Below are 14,617 nucleotides of genomic sequence, written 5' to 3' on the forward strand. Positions count from 1 at the left end.
GTGTATCTCTCTCTCTCTCTGTGTATCTCTCTCTCTCTCTGTGTATCTCTCTCTCTGTGTATCTCTCTCTCTGTGTATCTCTCTCTCTGTGTATCTCTCTCTCTGTGTATCTCTCTCTCTGTGTATCTCTCTCTCTCTCTGTGTATCTCTCTCTCTCTCTGTGTATCTCTCTCTCTCTCTCTGTGTATCTCTCTCTCTCTCTCTGTGTATCTCTCTCTCTCTCTCTGTGTATCTCTCTCTCTCTGTGTATCTCTCTCTCTCTCTCTGTGTATCTCTCTCTCTCTCTCTGTGTATCTCTCTCTCTCTCTCTCTCTCTGTGTATCTCTCTCTCTCTCTGTGTATCTCTCTCTCTTTATCTATCATCTATATTTCATATCTCTTTCTATCTATCATCTATATATCATCTCTCCGTGTATCTTTTTTTCCTCTCTCTCTTTCTATATCTATCATCTATCTATCTATCTATCTATCTATCTCTATTTATCTCTATTTATCTATACCTATATCCATCTCTCTCTCTCTCTCTAGCTATATATTATCGCTCTGTCTCTGTGTATCTATCTGGGTATCATCTATCTGGGGGTATGTGTGTATAAGCAGTGCAGAGGCAACACAACTCCGGCTGAGTCAGGGAGAATGTGCCCAAGGCTGGCCAGTGTTTACATGTGTTTATCAAGCTGCCCAGTAAAGCCAAAAAGGAAATGGAGAGGCATCAGTTACCCTGTGGGAAGCAGCACAGAGGCAATAAACAGCCCTCCCCTGTACAGTCTGCCCAAGGCTAGACCCGGCCGGCCAGGCTCTTGGCTGTTTATTGGGCAGTAGGAAGGGACACAAACAAACATGACAGCTGCTCTGGGAAGCCTCGGGGTAGAGGCACAATGAGGGGTTAGGGAGGGGTAGAAACTACACAGGTTTGGGGGAGGAGTACAGGGGCTAGGTGGTGGGTCACTACCAGGTGATCAGGGAGTGACAGCGCATTTTACAGCAAAGGGGAAAAAACAAATAAATCAGGGGCGAGGAGCAAGACTTCTGACAGGTTACAATTATCTGGCAGGGTCAGGGGGAATGACATGGATATGCTCAGTCTATAGGGAACAGCAATATACTGATTGGGATAAAGTCACAACACTTGTCTGTGAACTATGGATGGGGTATGGCAGTTAGGGGCACACAAACTACTGGGGTACGGCTCTATAGGGTGCATAGGCAGCACAGCTGGGAATAGCTCTATATCAGGTGCACAGGCAGTAGAGCTGGGGTACAGCTCTATATAGGGTGCACACGCAGCACAGCTGGGGTATAGCTCTATATAGGGTGCACAGGCAGCACAGCTGGGGTATAGCTCTATATCGGGTGCACAGGCAGTAGAGCTGGGGTATAGCTCTATATAGGGTGCATAGGCAGCACAGCTGGGGTATAGCTCTATATAGGGTGCATAGGCAGCACAGCTGGGGTATAGCTCTATATAGGGTGCACAGGCAGCACAGCTGGGGTATAGCTCTATATCGGGTGCACAGGCAGTAGAGCTGGGGTATCGCTCTATATAGGGTGCATAGGCAGCACAGCTGGGGTATAGCTCTATATAGGGTGCACAGGCAGCACAGCTGGGGTATAGCTCTATATCGGGTGCACAGGCAGTAGAGCTGGGGTATAGCTCTATATAGGGTGCATAGGCAGCACAGCTGGGGTATAGCTCTATATAGGGTGCATAGGCAGCACAGCTGGGGTATAGCTCTATATAGGGTGCACAGGCAGCACAGCTGGGGTATAGCTCTATATCGGGTGCACAGGCTACACAGCTGGGGTATAGCTCTATATAGGGTGCACAGGCAGCACAGCTGGAGTATAGCTCTATATAGGGTGCACAGGGTGCACAGCTGGGTTATAGCTCTATATCGGGTGCATAGGCAGCACAGCTGGGGTATAGCTCTATTTAGGGTGCACAGGCAGCACAGCTGGGGTATAGCTCTATATAGGGTGCATAGGCAGCACAGCTGGGGTATAGCTCTATATAGGGTGCACAGGCAGCACAGCTGGGGTATAGCTCTATATCGGGTGCATAGGCTGCACAGCTGGGGTATAGCTCTATATCGGGTGCATAGGCTGCACAGCTGGGGTATAGCTCTATATCGGGTGCATAGGCAGCACAGCTGGGGTATAGCTCTATATAGGGTGCATAGGCAGCACAGCTGGGGTATCGCTCTATATAGGGTGCATAGGCAGCACAGCTGGGGTATCGCTCTATATAGGGTGCATAGGCAGCACAGCTGGGGTATCGCTCTATATCGGGTGCATAGGCTGCACAGCTGGGGTACGGCTCTATAGGTTGCACAGTTAGAAGTTGAGTATGACTCTTTAGGGTTTTGGGGAGCACAGTCACCACAACAGTGGTATGGATAAAGGAATTTAGTTATAACTGGGTGCCAAATGACGAGGAGGAGATGTAGGGGTTAATATAGATTAAAGCAGAGGAGGCTGGGCTAACAGCTGGGAAAGAAGTAGGAGACCGGGGAAATGGGGTCAGTGAGTGCCTGGACATAAAATCACTTGAAATGGAATATGTGGAGGTGCAGAAAATGAGAGGAGTACTCAGCAAATACTGTAAATAGGGCATCTGTCTAAAGAGGGATAATAGGGAAAGTGGGATTACTGAAACCGACAGCCTGGAGGGGGGCACACAACTAAGGGTCCCAAGAATTGCAGTAGCTAAGCAGCATCTTGTGCAAGCACTGGGGCATACAGCTAGTGGTACCCCAACAATGAGAGCAAAGTGGTAGCAAGGTATTTGCATAGCAAGGTCAGGGGGCAGAGCAGACAAGATGAATACTGGGGCAGTGTCGGACTGGCCCACCGGGATACCAGGAAAACTCCCGGTGGGCCCAGGTGTCAGTGGCCCTCATGCTGCGAAACTTTTGGTCTATTTCATGGCCATTCCCTATTTCTATGAGGACAAAGAGGCTAAATAGATGTAATAATTGATTATAGTATCAAGAAAACAGACTAGGAGAATAGAGGTTGATTGAGGAGATGAAGAATAATAGTACTGAGAGTGGGCCCCTGTTCTAAGGTTTTATGGTGGGCCCCTGGTCTAAGGTTTTTGGGTGGGCCCCTGGTGTCCCAGTCCAACACTGTACTGGGGTACACTCACAGTCCTGCATGTTAACCAGAGCTCAAGCTGCCGTAGGGAATGAGGGTAATACTGGGGTTCAGCATAGGGACCAGTGGGTTATTCAGATTGGGGGGGTAGGGGAATAAACACTGGAGCACAGAAGCTGGGGTCCCATTAATACAGACCTAAGTCCCATAAAGAGAAGATGAACAGTATCTATTCCCATAATTACTGGATTTAGAGGTTCAGTGAAAAATTAGCGTACAGGGAATGACCCCCAAATCTGTGGGCCCAGGCAAATGTGGGGCACACTATTAATAGTGAGGCACAGGGAGGCAAAGGGAAGGAGTCCCTAAACTGTAGGGCCCCACAGACAGTACAGAACAAATGCTGGAGTTTCCCATACATTGAGGGGTACAGATATTGAGGGGTGGCCAGAAGGGAGGCACAGGGAATTGGCAGTAGTGGGGGGAGCACAGGGAATTGGCAGTAGTGGGGGGGGCACAGGGATTGGCAGTAGTGGGGGAGCACAGGGAATTGGCAGTAGTGGGGGGAGCACAGGGAATTGGCAGTAGTGGGGGGGAGCACCAGGGAATTGGCAAGTAGTGGGGGGAGCACAGGGAATTGCCAGGGATTGGCGTAGTGGGGGGAGCACAGGATGCAGGGGGAAGGGAATTGGCAAGTAGTGGGGGGAGCACAGGGAATTGGCAGTAGTGGGGGGAGCAGGGAATTGGCAGTATAGTGGGGGGCAGTAGCACAGGGAACACAGGGAATTGGCAGTAGTGGGGGGCACAGGGAATTGGAGTAGTGGGGGGGGGCACAGGGAATTGGCAGTAGTGGGGGGCACAGGGAATTGGCAGTAGTGGGGGCACAGGGAATTGGCAGTAGTGGGGGGGCACAGGGAATTGGCAGTAGTAGTGGGGGGCACAGGGAATTGGCAAGTAGTGGGGGGCACAGGGATTGGCATAGTGGGGGGCACAGGGAATTAGGGGGGCACAGGGAATTGGCAGTAGTGGGGCACAGGAATTGGCAGTAGTGGGGGGGCACAGGGAATTGGCAGTAGTAGTGGGGGCACAGGGAATTGGCAGTAGTGGGGGGGCACAGGGAATTGGCAGTAGTGGGGGCACAGGGAATTGGCAGTAGTGGGGGGCACAGGGAATTGGCAGTAAGTGGGGGGCACAGGGAGATTGGCAGTAGGGCGGCAAGGGATTTGGCAGTAGTGGGGCACAGGGAATTGCAGTAGTGGGGGGGCACAGGGAATTGGCAGTAGTGGGGGCACAGGGAATTGGCAGTTAGTGGGGCACAGGGGAATTGGCAGTCAGTGGGGGCACAGGGAATTGGCAGTTAGTGGGGGCACAGGGAATTGGCAGTAGTGGGGGCACAGGAATTGGCAGTAGTGGGGGGCACAGGGAATTGGCAGTAGTGGGGGGCACAGGGAATTGGCAGTAGTTGGGGGGCACAGGGAATTGGCAAGTAGTGGGGGCACAGGGAATTGGCGAGTAGTGGGGGCACAGGGAATTGGCAGTAGTGGGGGCACAGGAATTGGCAGTAGTGGGGCACAGGGAATTGGCAGTAGTGGGGGGCACAGGGAATTGGGCAAGTCAGTGGGGGGCACACAGCAGGGAATTGGCAGTAGTGGGGGGCACAGGGAATTGGCAGTAGTTGGGGGGCACAGAGAATTAGCAGTAGTGGGGGCACAGAGAATTAGCAGTAGTGGGGGGCACAGGGAAGGGGCCCTGGTATTATGAAGGGCGGACTAAAGAGCCGATGCGGGAGATGCTACACAAGACGAGTAATGGGGGTCGGACAAGTCAGGGGAGCCGCACACAGGTGTCCAGGGGGCAGCAGAGAGGAGTCAGTGAGGAGAGAGGGGTGGGTGGGGGTCGGTGGGGAGGGGGAGTCGGTCGTTACCTGGTTGAGGTCCTCGTCGGACAAGAGGTGGGACTCGCGGGGCTTGAAGCAGTTCTGACATTTGCTCTTATTGAAGATATTCGCCTGGAACTTCTTACACGGGTTCTCCTTGGCGGACATGGTCCCTGCGGGCGGTGGGGGCGTCAGCAGAAGAGAAGATTAGGGTTCCCGGGGGGGCAGCTCAGCTTCCCCCATCACTCGGGGCCACATCCCTGGGGAAGGGAGGGATTCAGCGTTCGATATCGTTGCGCCTCGGCTCTCGCTACAGATTCCCGTGTCCGTTTCCGCCGCTGGCAGCGCAACTACTGAGACATTGTAACGAGCCCGGCGAGAAGCGCTGGGCGGGGCCAGCGCAGGAGTGACTGACACTCGGCGCAACCAATCACACAGCGACGCTCCATCCCCCAATCTATCATCACGCAGCAAAACAAAAGAAAGCCAAGAGCCTGGGAATGAGCAAGTTCGGTTGCCGGCCGAAGGGCGGGATTAGAACGTACAGATGGGTTGGCCTGCAGCATTCCCAAGGGATCCTGTGACAGCTGCTGGGGAGGAGCTAGAGCTCTCTCTGGGGCGGAGCGATATGATATGATGCCACTTCTCTCTCTCTCCTCTGTACATATGTACCATAATGTTCTCTTTATCTCTCTACTGTAACTTCTCTCTCTCCTCTGTACATATGTACCATAATGTTCTCTTTATCTCTCTACTGTAACTTCTCTCTCCTCTGTACATATATACCATAATGTTCTCTTTATCTCTCTACTGTAACTTCTCTCTCCTCTGTACATATATACCATAATGTTCTCTTTATCTCTCTACTGTAACTTCTCTCTCCTCTGTACATATGTACCATAATGTTCTCTTTATCTCTCTACTGTAACTTCTCTCTCCTCTGTACATATGTACCATAATGTTCTCTTTATCTCTCTACTGTAACTTCTCTCTCTCTCCTCTGTACATATGTACCATAATGTTCTCTTTATCTCTCTCTACTGTAACTTCTCTCTCCTCTGTACATATGTACCATAATGTTCTCTTTATCTCTTTACTGTAACTTCTCTCTCCTCTGTACATATGTACCATAATGTTCTCTTTATCTCTCTACTGTAACTTCTCTCTCTCCTCTGTACATATGTACCATAATGTTCTCTTTATCTCTCTACTGTAACTTCTCTCTCTCCTCTGTACATATGTACCATAATGTTCTCTTTATCTCTCTACTGTAACTTCTCTCTCCTCTGTACATATGTACCATAATGTTCTCTTTATCTCTCTACTGTAACTTCTCTCTCTCCTCTGTACATATGTACCATAATGTTCTCTTTATCTCTCTACTGTAACTTCTCTCTCATCTGTACATATGTACCATAATGTTCTCTTTATATCTCTACTGTAACTTCTCTCTCCTCTGTACATATGTACCATAATGTTCTCTTTATCTCTCTACTGTAACTGTTCAGTAATTTGCAACTTCTCTCTCTCTCTCTCTGCAGTAAATATGTACAGTAATATTCTTATTTTATATCTCTCCTGTAACTGTAATGTACCACTTCTCTCTCTCCTCTGTACATATGCACAGTATGTTCTTATACCCCTGGTATAGAGAGAGTAACCAACCACCTGGCCGCGGACAGTCCTGAGCCGCCGATCCTAGCCTGCAATTAAAGCCAGCGCCAAATTGGACGCGCAGTTGACGCCGACCCTCCGACCCCCCACCCCATCCTTGCAACAAAAATTTTCATTAACACTGGTCCCTGGGCCAAAAAAGTTTGGGGACTGCTGCTCTTGCCTGTACATATGTACAGTAATGTTCTTATTCTCTCTCTCTCTCTCTCTCTCTCTCTCTCTCTCTCTCTCTCACTCTCTCTCTAATATAACTACAGTAATATGGCACTTCTCTCTCTCTCTACAGTAAATATGTAGTTCTTATTCTCGCTATACTGTAACTGTAGAGTAATGTATCACTGCTCTCTCCCTCCTGTACACATATACAGTAATGTTATTATTCTCTCTCTACTGTAACTGTAGAATAATGTGTCACTTCTCTCTCCCTCCTGTACACATATACAGTAATTTTCTTATTCCCTCTCTGCTGTAACTGTATAGTAATGTGTCACCTGTCTCTCTCTCTCTCTACAGTAAATATGTGCTAACTCTATCTCCTGTAAATATGTACAGTCATTTGCTTATTGTCTCTTTCCTTTAAATGCATAAAGTAATGTTCTTAGTCTCTATCTCCTGTAAATATGTACAATAATGTACTTTCTCCTTCTCACTTGTCCTATATAAATACTCAGTAATGTTTATTCTATCCATGTCTCTCTCTTATAAATCTGTAATGTGCTAATTCTCCATCCCTCCTGTAAATATACAGTATGTAGCAATTCTCTCTTTACTGAAAATGTGATAATTCTCTCTCTTTCTCTAGCTCTTTTATTTAAATATTCATAATATTTAGCTCTCTCTTTTTCCTGTATTTTCCCATAATGTGCTAATTCTCTTTCTATATAAAAACATATTATTAACACATCTATAAGCCACCAACATATTCTGCAGTGTTGTACAAGAAATGAGTGTATACCTGAAACATACAGATTATATACTAAACAACCAATAACCAATACAAGAGGTAAAGAAGGTCCTGCCCATTGAACTTAAGATCTAAAATGTGTACTGCAAACGTTTCCTAATTTTAATAGTTCAAGTCACCCTTTGAGATGCAATTTTTGGCCAGGGTCCCTTCTATTTATAAGAAGGTAACAGGTAAAGAAAACCATTTGGCTTTAATCTGCCATTTATTCCAGTTATATTTAGGGCAGACTAATTTCATTTTGGAAATATACAGCGTCTGAGCTGCACTGTAGCTTGTACAGGTGCAGAGATTCCCTATGTGATATCTGCTGCAATGGTTATAAATATATGGGATTTCCTACATTAATGGCTTTGGATGCATGCACTGTAATGGATTTCAAATGATATACTGTATAACACTGTATATAAAGGGATGCCATCAATAAAAATACTGTACTTAAAGGTATACTGTCATGGGAAAAAAAAAAAAATTCAAAATGAATCAGTTAATAGTGCTACTCGAGCAGAATTCTGCACTGAAATCCATTTCTCAAAAGAGCAAACAGATTTTTTTATATTCAATTTTGAAATCTGACATGGGGCTAGACATTTTGTTAATTTCCCAGCTGCCCCCGGTCATGTGACTTGTGCCTGCACTGTAGGAGAGAAATGGCGTGATGTGAAAATATAAATTTTATCACACGTGGTGTGATTATATATGTAACATTGTGTGTAATCATAATCAGCATATTGTCATTATATTGTTATTTACTGTCTCCCGGTGCGACAGTAAATAACATTATGATGACAATGACTTGTATTCAATTGTTCTTGTATAGCAGTGGCTTTTTAGACTTATTTGGGTCAAGCCCCTTTTTATGGACCCCCCTTACTTTAGAACAATTCAGGACAGAAAATATGTCTTCACCCCAAATCCAGCGGCCCAGGATGGCCAACCCCACAGCTGTTATACACTCGTTGGCTTTGATACAGTAGAAATTAGGGATGCACCGAATCCAGGATTCGGCCTTTTTCAGCAGGATTCGGATTCGGCTGAATCCTTATGCCAGGCCGAACCGAATCCGAACCCTAATTTGCATATGCAAATTAGGGGCGGGAGGGAAATCACATGACTTTTTGTCAGAAAACACGGAAGTAAAACATTTTTCCCCTTCCCACCCCTAATTTGCATATGCAAATTATGGTTCTGGTCGGTATTCGGGCAAATCTTTCACGAAGTATCCACAAAATAGTGAATTCGGTGCATCCCTAGTAGAAATCAAATGACAATATACACAGAAGACAATAGGGTTCTTTTACCCACAATGCAGCATTGTCCCCTTGATTCCAGTGTTATTGCAACTGCAGCTGATGCAGCAAGAATTACACAGTTGTGCTGGCTTGCACTTTAATAGTAATACGCTATTTTCAAAGCCTGAACTTAAATCTATCTCTCAAGAAACAAAGATACTTATTACCTTATATGATAAATATTAAAAAAAATATATATATATATATTTAAATATTTATCATTTCATGTTTTTGTTCATTTTGAACTAGCACACTCATTTGTTACCCAAATAGGGGTTATTTATAAACACTGGGCAAATTTGCACCTGGGCAGTAACCCATAGCAACCAATCAGTGATTAGCTTTTTTTTAGCCAGCTGTAGGGTGAACACTGAAAGCAATCATCTGATTGGTTGCTATGGGTTACTGCCCAGGTGCAAATTTGCCCAGTGTTTATAAATAACCCCCATATGTTTCTGAAACTGCAGAATTGTAGCAGTCATGTTATTTTCTTTATGTATTGTGAAAGATCCAATAAAATATTTGAACACAATTGTGCTGGCATTTGGATAAGAATCAGAATCAGAAATTTTCAGTCCAGTTCGGGCCATAGCCATGGGAGTGACGTGCACCCTCCAGTGAGGGAACCCCCAGTGCTACTACCTGGTTTGAAGGGGGTGATACTCCATGGTTGCCCTGCATCAATAGGTGTAACTGCCCGAGGTTCAGAACAGAAGCCCAGAAGCAGAGCTGAGTGCAACTATATGGAAATGCAAGGAGCTCATGTTGATGCAATGAATGGTATATAGACTGTGCCCAACTGACTGCGGCCAATTTAGTGGTTTTACAACTGAGCTTGCTTTCATAAATGATACCACAAGCGGTGGAATGACATTGATTCCCTGCACCACTCCTGGGGGCAGATGTACTAAGAAGCGAAGTGGCTAATCCTAGCGACAATTCGCTAGCAGGAGCACCACCAGGGACATCGCCAATTTACTAAAAGGTGCAGGCGCCAATTCGCTAGCGAAACAGACCGTCACTAGTGGTCATTTGCACTCTATCGACCGAACGGATGTTACTCCACAAATTCACTTAAATGCGGATTTTACTGTACGTTACCTCTTTCCTGCCTTCGCAAACTCAGTCCAGGCAAAGTGCTATAAAGCAGCTAGATCTTCCTCAATCTCTGTCACTGTGAGCCGAAAATGCATCAAAGTTCAAAAAAACGCTGGCGACTCTTCCTTTTTTTAAGCGGGATTGGCTGCAAAGGTCCTAACTCACTTTTTTGAGTAAGCAGTTTTCTCAACACATTTTATAACATATGGAACATTAAGGGGCAGATTTACATAGGGTCGAATATCGAGGGTTAATTAACCCTCGATATTCGACTGCTGAATGTAAATCCTTTGACTTTGAATATCGAAGTCGAAGGATTTACCGCAAATAGTTCGATCGAACGAAAAATCTTTTAAATCATTCAATTCGAAGGATTTTAATCCATCGATCGAATGATTTTTCTTCGACCTAAAAATTGATAGAAAGCCTATGGGGACCTTCCCCATAGGCTAACATGGCACCTCGGTAGGTTTTAGGTGGCGAAGTAGGCGGTCGAAGTTTTTTTTAAAGAGATAGTACTTCGACTATCGAATAGTCGAACGATTTTTTAGTACGATTCGAAGTCGTAGTCGAAGGTCGGAGTAGCCAATTCAATGGTCGATGTAGCCAAAAAAAACCATTCAAAATTCGAAGTTTTTTTTTTATTCCATTCCTTCACCCGAACTAAGTAAACAGGCCTCTAATTTTACAGTGGGCTTATGTGTAGGCCATTATATTAACTCTCTTGTCTTTATTAAGGTTTACTGGACATGTGTAATATAAACTGGTAACTTAAACCATTTGCAGCAAACTATACAACTTTATATTTCCCGCCCTATGCAAATTGACCTAAGCGCAAGATCACTAGCGAAGTTTAGCTAGGCACAAATGAAAGCTAGCGCATCTTCGCTATGAAATGCTCGCACAGCCGAAGTAACGTTAGTGAAAAGTCACCAGAGTTCAACGCCCGGGACGAAACTTCGCATTTTAGTGAATTATCGCATTCGAAGTGTATTTGCACCCGAAGTCCTGCGATGGGTGCGCAGCTGACGCTGGCAAAAATTTGCCCATTAGTGAATCTGCCCCCTGGCTTTATTTTTCCGTGTCATTTGGATTTTCCCACACTTACAAAAATAAAAAAATGTGGGCCAATATTGTACCAGGGTTGGAACAGAGATGAATTTATGAGCCGATAACCCTGTTGCTAGCAATTCAATGAGCATATCAGTGCGTATCGCGTTATAATGAGGACTTGATGGAATATTATTGCTTTGCAAATATGGCAGTTGTACCTAATTATGGGTATGACATTCCATTACATGCCTGGCCGCCATGTAGTCACGCTTTATTATTTCTTATTTGATGATACTGGGGCTGCACGGTATATATAGACTGATTGGGACATTCATGTGCACTTACTGGTTCCCCATTGGATTAGCGGCTAGCAGCAGCATGGACTGGAACTGCAAGCAGACATGGGAAAGGTGAGCAGTGCTCAGGGATCCAGTTTCTAGTGGATATTCAAGAGTAAGAACACATATACAGTATTCCAGTAACTCCCCAGCACTAGTCATAAACTGCCCCATCCATCCGAACATATAAGGGCAGGATTAGGAGCACTTGTGTCAGGGCTCGTCAGGCAATAGTTCCCTTGGAATGTATTAGTGTGCTGCTTAATGGGGGGCTCTAAAGGGGTCACGTACTAAAGGGAAAGCAAAGTGCAAAAAACAGTGGCTCAATCAGCCATTCTTTTGTACTTTTGACAGTGCCTTCCACTCTACCTGAATAGCCACAGGTTTTCTCACTCACGGAGACCTGCATAGTGGCATAATTAGTTGGGTCCCCCTGCAAAAAATTTTTTTGGGTGGGTTTTAAGTGAAATTGCTCCCCTTCCCCCTTGCGGCTGCAGGGTCTGCTCCCTCTATACTTATGCCAGTGAACCACATAGCCACATAGGCCCGGGCCTAGGGCGGCAAGACTGTCGCCACCTGCCTGTGCACCTGCCTGTGCACACACGCACCTGAGGAGGAACAGGGGGTTGCGCATGACATTTATGGTCAATAGAACTCAGCCGTTAGTGGGCTCTAGGACCCTGTGGCGCAGAGCTCCGAATCCGGCACTGGCTGCCCCCATGAATGCAATGGTGTCTGAGTTTGGTAGCAGGCCCGGACTGGCAATCTGTGAGATCTGGCAAATGCCAGAGGGGCTGCTGTAAGTTGCCATAGAGAGTCACTGTATATTGGGCTGGTGGGAGGCTGTTTGATCTGCTGTGTGGCCTGTTTGGGCCTCTGTGTACCTGAAATGCCAGGGCCTTTTTTGAATCTCAGTCCAGGCCTGTTTGGTAGCGTTGTATTAATGGGGAGGTTGGGGTCTGGGGTAAGGCAAGAGCTGTGCCATGTGTTAGAACGCCACCAAAATGTTTTTGAATCAGTGTCAGCGGAAATGACATCATGCGCATGAGCACAACCTCTTCTTGAGCCACTGATTCTGTGCTGTGCATGGGCACACCTCTCCAACATCAGATCTTTGCCTGCAAATCATGGAAAATCATCAGAAATTGGAGGAATCCTTAAAGGAGACCTAAACCCTAAAAATGAATATGCCTAAAAATGCCATATTTTATATAGTGAACTTATTGCAGCAGCCTAAAGTTTCAGCTTGTCAATAGCAGCAATGATCCAGGACTTCAAACTTGTCACAGGGGGTCACCATCTTGGAAAGTGTCTGTGACACTCACATACTCAGTGGGCTCTGAGCAGCTGTTGAGAAGCTAAGCTTAGGGCTCGTCACTAATTATCCAGCAGAAAATGAGTTTCCCCTGTAATATAAGTTGATGCTACAGGGCCGATTATTAAATTCTGATGCTAATTGCACTGGTTTCTGTGCTGCCATGTAGTAATTATCTGTATTAATTACTAATCAGCCTTATATTGTGACATTTCTATTCTATGTGTACTGTATATTGTGAGTGGGTCCCTAAGCTCAGTAAGTGACAGCAGCACAGAGTATGTGCAGTGAATCAGCAGAAAAGAAGATGGGGAGCTACTGGGGCATCTTTGGAGACACAGATCTTCACTGCTAAAAGGCTGTGGTTGCCTTGGGCTGGTACAGAGGCACAAAACATAATGTACAACATTTCTAGCTACATCTTTAGTTAGGCTTTAGTTCTACTTTAAGAGTTATGGGAGACAGGGGGACAGAGCCCAAAATCTCGTAATTCCTGGAAAAAAAACTCTGTTCTATACTTAACATACAGCTCGGATGTCGGATGCAATGTAAACTTTGGATCGATTGTGCAAAACCCAAATGTTTGAGGCAATATGAGAATCTTGCTTCAAACGGCACAGTATTATCTTACCATGGTCAATTTAAATAGCTGAATTTCTGTTTTTTTCTATTGAAAATGTTGATCTTTCCCTGTGTACTGGCACGCTCACTGTCCTATCCACAACTGGTGCTCATGGGTACTCAACATTGTGCTGGTAACAGGCAGTTGCTGTCCTCATAAAAGCAAAATGTTATGAGCCAGGGCAAGAGAAGCACTAGCCCATCCCTGTTAAAAACTAACAGCACTATTTTATCATATTCACTGGATTATTGTTCCTAGTCCTGGTGGAGATTCCTGACTCTGTGTGTTCAGCAGTGTGAGTGGAAATGTGCACTGATGTGTGTGTTTGCACATTACTCTCTAAACGTTCAGAGCCTTCCATGTCAACTGACCTTGAGATTCTGACAGTATTAACCCTTGGAGCACAATCACACGTCACTGGATCCTGGCTGCATTTCAGATCAGTACCCAAGCAGGGCTGCCATCAGAATCCTAGGACCTTCAGGGCCAGATCTTGGAGTAGGCAGAAGAGGCAGTGGCAGAAATTACTGGGCCACACAGCAAATTATTTTTCAAGCCCTCAAAATGTCTAGAGATTGACCTGTTTTACCAATATTTATTGCATTGGATATGAATTATTGCTTAATGGGGCCCCTATACTTCCTGGGCCTCCCTGCAGCTGCAGGGTCTGCTTCCTCTGTAGTTACGCCACTGAGAAGAGGCATGTGTCTAGGGCAGAACACGGGCATGTACCTCTTCAGCCTGCATTCCCCTAGCTTCACCCTTATCTAAGTTGGCATACCAAATCTCCCTGCCTGGCAATGCAGCATTGGCAGATTCAGTGCACTAGTGGCGGAGGTTGGGCGGACACAGCAGGTTGGGGATTGGAGGGATTGGAGGGACTGGCTTGCCTTGGACGCCCTACCCTGTAGGCCTGGCACTGCTGACCCTCTTGGGCAACTGTATAGTTCAATATATAGCCTGGGCATAGCAAGGGGCATGGCTGGGAAATAACTGCTGGACATAACTGGGGCTGGGCATGGTTTGGAGAATAACTGGGAGTGGAAAGTGAGTGCCATGGCTCTCCCATAGTTTGGCCCCAGGACCTGTATGGGCTCCACGGCTGCAGAAAGGGTGAGAAGGGCCTCCAGCAAGAACTGGAAAAATTCTATCTATATTAATATTGAGGTTTAATTCCCAAGCATGATGAGGTCTGGGGGGGAGGGTTCCATGGAGGAGCTGCCCAAGAATATGTTTTTGCTTGCAGTTGATGCCTGTGTCCACAAATACACAGAAGAGGAATATTCTGT

At 46.1% G+C, this 14,617-nt stretch overlaps 1 protein-coding gene across 11 annotated transcripts in view; it reads right to left on the bottom strand.

The window, feature by feature from the left end:
• Positions 1-5,391, bottom strand: part of mprip.L (myosin phosphatase Rho interacting protein L homeolog) — a 109,327-nt gene extending 103,936 nt beyond the window's left edge. For 6 of the 11 annotated variants that reach the window (XM_041575799.1, XM_041575800.1, XM_041575795.1 and 3 more), the window contains exon 1: positions 5,021-5,391. In XM_041575799.1, coding sequence (XP_041431733.1) covers positions 5,021-5,140 — 120 coding nt within the window. In that variant the 5' untranslated portion in view covers positions 5,141-5,391. The remainder of the gene's footprint in view (positions 1-5,020) is intronic. The other 5 variants (XM_018236650.2, XM_018236651.2, XM_018236648.2 and 2 more) reach the window with 4 other exon arrangements.
• Between the last annotated feature and the right edge of the window lie 9,226 nt (positions 5,392-14,617).

This window comes from Xenopus laevis, chromosome 9_10L, assembly GCF_017654675.1.
Source record: "Xenopus laevis strain J_2021 chromosome 9_10L, Xenopus_laevis_v10.1, whole genome shotgun sequence".
NCBI lineage: Eukaryota > Metazoa > Chordata > Amphibia > Anura > Pipidae > Xenopus > Xenopus laevis.